This window comes from Drosophila rhopaloa, unplaced genomic scaffold (assembly GCF_018152115.1).
Source record: "Drosophila rhopaloa isolate 14029-0021.01 unplaced genomic scaffold, ASM1815211v1 contig_115, whole genome shotgun sequence".
NCBI classification, from domain to species: Eukaryota; Metazoa; Arthropoda; class Insecta; order Diptera; family Drosophilidae; genus Drosophila; species Drosophila rhopaloa.
Genome location: NW_025334990.1, coordinates 3,477,078 through 3,482,977, shown reverse-complemented (window position 1 = coordinate 3,482,977; position 5,900 = coordinate 3,477,078). Strand labels below are relative to the sequence as shown.

Sequence of the window (5,900 nt, the reverse complement as noted above, 5' to 3'; positions counted from 1 at the left end):
ACAAAATAAAATAATACAAATTAATAAAAATAAGTATAGGCAGCTAATAGATTAAAACAAGTATTAAAATGAGGTTAGTTTTTTTTCTAAAATGTAGCTTAAGTAAACCTTTATTAATTAAGATTCGTAAAACTTTTCTAAGCCTGTAATAAATCAGAAAATAATACAATATAATTTCCAAATGTTAACGATAAAATGACATACTTCTAAACCTCATAGTTCGTTAGCATAGTAAATAGTTGTATTTGATGTAGTTTCCTTAGAGATTTTAGTTTTATTTCGCTTTCATAACTCACACATTTTTATAAACCAATTTTTCGAGAATACATCATGGCTTTAGAGGCTATTTGCGGTATGAATCGTATGCCTTTCATGCGGCGCTTTGACGATTTGCAATCCGAATGGCAACAGCAGCAACTTCGTGAGGCAACCAGTAACTTTGAGAATCCTTACGCCATTATGGCGCCGCCCTTTGAAAGAGTGAGTATAATCATCAGAATCATCAATATGGGTTGAAAAAACAATACATTTCCTTGCAGCCAGCGGAGAATCTGCCGAAAATCCTGGCCCATTGTGGAGTGCGGATGGAATTCGATCACGGCACCACAACTTTGGGCTTTAAATACCAGGGAGGAGTGATTCTGTGTGCCGATTCGAGAGCCACATCTGGCCAGTATATTGGCTCCCAGACGATGAAGAAAATAGTGGAGCTGAACGACTATATGCTGGGCACTTTGGCAGGTGGAGCTGCCGACTGTGTCTACTGGGATCGAGTTTTGGCCAAGGAGTGCAGACTGCACAAACTTCGCTATCGGAAACGCATGACTGTGGATACGGCTGCCCGGATTATTTGCAACATCTCCACGGAGTACAAGGGTATGGGTCTGGTGATGGGAATGATGTTGGCCGGGTTTGATGACGAGGGTCCCAAGCTAATCTACGTGGACTCGGAGGGCATGAGGTCACATGGTCAGGTCTTCTCCGTGGGCAGTGGTTCTCCATATGCTCTTGGGGTGCTGGACACTGGCTACCGTCATGATCTCAGCGATCAGGACGCCTATGATTTGGCCAGACGAGCGATTTATCATGCCACCAGTAAAGATGCATATTCGGGAGGCATTGTTCGTCTGTACCACATCAATTCCGAGGGCTGGCGAAACATCTCTAATACTGATTGTGCTGAACTCCATGATTCGTATTGTGGATGCCCTCTACAGAAAAATAAAGATAGCCAGGACAGGCCTGATAAAGAGATGCCCTGCTCCAGTGGATGGACGAAAAAAAAACTAACAGAAGATAATGTCCAGACCAAATTAGCAGCGGTGTAAATATTGCAAACATTCAAATATTAGTAATGTTGAGAAGAATTTAAGCTGAAATTGTAAAGTAGTAATAACCCTTTAGATTGTGAATGTACCAAATTTATACGTGAAATTGTATCACATAATTATTGCAATTTAACCTTGTTTATATAAATTAAATTTCTTACCTTTTGAAAATCATTCAAATGTTAAATCAAATTATTTATAGCATTGAACAAATTTTGACTAAGAGATCTACATGTCAGCTATCTGATATGAACCGAACCATATGGTCAACCATTTCCTTTAATCCATTCCACTCTTAAAAAGCTAGAAATCATTTTAAAAGTTTTCCCCCCTTAATAATAAAAACAACAGCGATGGAGCAGCCTTCCGCCCCATTTTTTCCCCATTCTCATCGCAGTGCCACTATCTGCTAATTTCTCCACTCCCCAAACTCCTCTTCCTTCCCTCACAGAGCTAAATATACGAGCAACTTTCGCTCGCCAAACGAACTTTTTCTATAAATCAAAATAATAACTTCTAAGCTCCGAATGACTTCCCCTGAATGGGCGTGCCGCACACAAAATACGAAATGTTCCATGAAATGTTGCATTCTGTGTCTTTGGGTTGTCATCAACAAATGTTGCAGATGCCGCTGCCTGGAGACTCTGTCCGGGGGCTCAGTTCCTTACCGTTCTATGCCATCCCATCCGGAAAAGCGCAACCGCAGACATTAGCAGGCGTAGGCCATCCACGCCCATTGCCCACCGCCCACCGCCCACTGGGTGGTGACCCCACTCCACGACTGTTAAGGCGCTCTGAGCATGCGATAAATTTAATAAATTACAAACCAAATCCGCAAATTTGTTGAATTCCAAAAATAAAAAGCGAGAAACACCAAATGACTACACCGAAGAAAATTTGAAATTTTTAATAGGAAATAAATCCTATAAGTTATTATCTTCTTTTCAATAATCAATTTTACGATTGGTTTTTCATACGAAGGACCGTTTGGTCGTCCTCATGATATGCTTACAGTTGGGTTTAATTTGAGAAAATATATGGTATTTGACTTAACACTTATTTTCAGCTTAGCATAATAACGCGAAAAAAGGCCAAGTACTTACCCCACAAACAATATACGAAATATAAATCTCTATATGAAGTTTCGGTCTTACAAATTTTGCTTAGATTATTAATTTAATCGTTTTTGAATTTTAAAGTGCTAAAAATGACTGCTAAGACTTCTATCTTTCTATCAAGAAATAAGTTTAAGTTGTAAAGATGTATACTTACATTTACTTACTCAACTTTTTATTAGCATTATTTATTTTAATTGTTATTTATATTTATGCTACTGATAGTTTATACAACAGAAACTAATGAATATTTTTAAGGTAAACTGTGATTAAATACTTAAATTTGTCTTATAGAACTTTAAGAAAAGTTTAAAACTAATCAATTATAAGTTTGATAATTTTTTTAAGTGTCTGACGAGTTGGTGGCAAAATTTGCACGGCGTTTTGGGGCACATGTGAGTTGCAGCACGTGTGTGAGGTGGCGGAGGCAGCAGCTCAGCAGGGAGTGGGGCGGAGGAACATCAGGGCAGAAGGCGTTTTGTGGCAAAAAGTTTTACTGTAAATTGCTTTTAATCTAATGAACGTCGCCAGCAGGAGCAGCCAGGAAAATGAGCGGCAGCAGGGAAATCGGAGGGGATGGAGGCAACTTGGGTAGCCAGAAGTCCCCGAGAGTCATTTTTCCTCTGTGGTGTCATTAGAAAATTACTTAAAGCCAAAGTCGTGTGGCCCAAGTTCGGAAAATCCTCATTGCTGGTAAGTGGAGGAAAAGTGGCGGAAAAAATGTTGCACTATGGGTTAATGGGTCAAAACTATTTTCTCGCAGTAAATGAGTGTAAATTAGATATTTGTGGTGGTTTAAATAGAGCAAGTCTTTCAGATTCCTATTTTTACTTTAAATTATAAATGCTTCCACACTTTTATAATAGTTATCTTTTATTCATACGTAAATATATTTGCAATAAAACTACTTTACAAACTTTTAATAAGAGTTATGTTCTATTCAAACGTAAAGTCATTTGAAGTAAAACGAGGACGGAAGCTAACTTCGGCAAGCCGAAGTTTTAATACCCTTGCAGACTTTGCCGAAGTTGCTAAAACTGAAAAAGTAGCGAAAGGAATAAGATATACATAAATAAACTAGATTTGCGTCGTTTGATGTCAATTGCTTTTATACTGCAAAAATGTCATATAAAAATGGAAAAAAAGGGATACTTTCGCAGCCTTTAACTATTTTTCCTACGGAAGCTATAAGAAATAGACGTCCGATCGGCAAGCGCTTTTACCCTAATCAAGATATGCGTAAATAAATAAGAATTGGAAAATTTTATGTTAGTAGCTTACACACTGCGCGAAAAATTCAGAAAACCAACAAATTTGGACCGATTTCACCCTGTTGTTCCTATGGGAGCTGTAGGATATAGACGTCCGATCGTCACGTGCTTTTACCCTAATCAAGGTATGCATAAAAAAATACGATTTGGAAAGATTCATGTCGATTGCTTATATACTGTGCGAAATATCCTAAAAATCATTAAATTTTAACCGATTTCACCGTATTGTTCCTATGGGAGCTATAGGATATAGACGTCCGATCGCCAAGCGCTTTTACCCTGATCAAGGTATGCATAAAAAAATAAGATTTGGAAAGATTTATGTTAATAGCTTTTACACTGCGCGAAATATCTTCCATTCTTGAAAGTTATATCCGATTGTTTCTATGGGAGCTATAGGATATAGACGTCCGATCGCCACGCGCTTTTACCCTGATCAAGGTATGCATAAAAAAATACGATTTGGAAAGATTCATGTCAATAGCTTTTACACTGCGCGAAATATCACCAATTCTTGAAAGATATATCCGATTGTTCCTATGGGAGCCATAGGATATAGACGTCCGATCGGGGCGATTTTCAAACTTGATCTGCGTACACATGTTTTAGGACGAGTGTGAAAGTTTCAGATCGCTAGCTTTTAAACTGAGCTCGCAAACGGTATTGAAACAGACGGACAGACGGACAGACGGACAGACGGACATGGCTATATCAACTCAGGAGGTGATCCTGATCAAGAATATATATACTTTATAGGGTCGGAAACGTCTCCTTCACTGCGTTACAAACTTCTGACCAAAATTATAATACCCTCTGCAAGGGTATAAAAACTAATAGGGCTATGACATTACATTGCCGATTTCCTTCATTGACGGTTTTATTGGAAATTATTTAACTTTCCTATTAGGAACAGGTCAACTATATTTTAAGAGGGCTTGAGATTCTGTTGGTAAAAATTTAAATATTATTGTGATACCCCGAATTTTTATACCCTTGCAGAGGGTATTATAATTTTGGTCAAAAGTGTGCAACGCAGTGAAGGAGACATCTCCGACCCTATAAAGTATATATATTCTTGATCAGGATCACCTCCTGAGTTGATATAGCCATGTCCGTCTGTCCGTCTGTCCGTCTGTCCGTCTGTCTGTCCGTCTGTCTGTTTCTACGCGAACTAGTCTCTCAGTTTTAAAGATATCGAACTGAAACTTTGCACACACCCTTCTTTCCTTTGCACGCAGTATATAAGTCGGAACGGCCGTGATCGGCCGACTATATCCTATAGCTGTCATATAACTGAACGATCGGAAATGCCATAACTTTGGTGTTTGTAAAGTTAGGAAGTTGAGATTTTCTATAGGTTTTATTTTTGGCCAATCAATCTGACCTACCGAATTTCATGAGAATCGGCCGACTATATCTTATAGCTGCCATATAACTGAACGATCGGAAATGCCATAACTTTGGTGTTTGTTAAGTTAGGAAGTTGGGATTTTCTATGGGTTTTATTTAGCCAATCAATCCTACCTATTAAATTTCATAAGGATCGGCCTACTATATCCTATAGCTGCCATATAACTGAACGATTGGAAATGCCATAACTTTGGTGTTTTTAAAGTTAGGAAGTTGGGATTTTTGATGAGTATTAAGAATGCATCATATGAATAATTTTGGAGAATATAATTTTCAGAGTATTCTGCAAGGGTATATCAACTTCGGCTCCGCCCGAAGTTAGCTTTCCTTTCTTGTTTTTTTTGCATTACTATGTTTTCCTTTAAATGATTAGGAATAGCCTTTATAAATTATTACATTAACCTGCAACAAAACTGGATCAAACTGGAGTGGGGTTGTACCGAGTACATAAGCAAGCTTACAAATATTAATATTTTCGATTTCCTTGGTTTTCTGCAACATTTTATTCGCCAAAATATTTTAAAACAGTATTAAAAAGCATTAAATAAGTCTACTTTTTTTGGTTGATATTGTCTGTAACTCCAATGATTATGAAAAATTGAAGTTTTTAGATACAATTTTGCTCGTTATTGCATTACGTTATCATATATCGGTATATCGGTATCGGTACGTTATCGTATATCGGTATAATGGTATCGAACGATTTTAAACTACCCTAATTTGGTTAGCATTTTATCGATTCTCTCGATTTTCTTCATTAATTGCTCATGTCCAAT

At 37.6% G+C, this 5,900-nt stretch overlaps 1 protein-coding gene across 1 annotated transcript; it reads left to right on the top strand.

The window, feature by feature from the left end:
• Nucleotides 1-244: 244 nt before the first annotated feature.
• Nucleotides 245-1,502, top strand: LOC108051008 (proteasome subunit beta type-5). The gene is made up of 2 exons (XM_017132951.1): nt 245-480; nt 540-1,502. The coding sequence occupies exons 1-2, from the start codon at nt 331-333 to the stop codon at nt 1,326-1,328; spliced, it is 939 nt and encodes a 312-aa protein (XP_016988440.1). The 5' UTR covers nt 245-330; the 3' UTR covers nt 1,329-1,502.
• The last annotated feature ends 4,398 nt before the right edge of the window (nt 1,503-5,900 follow it).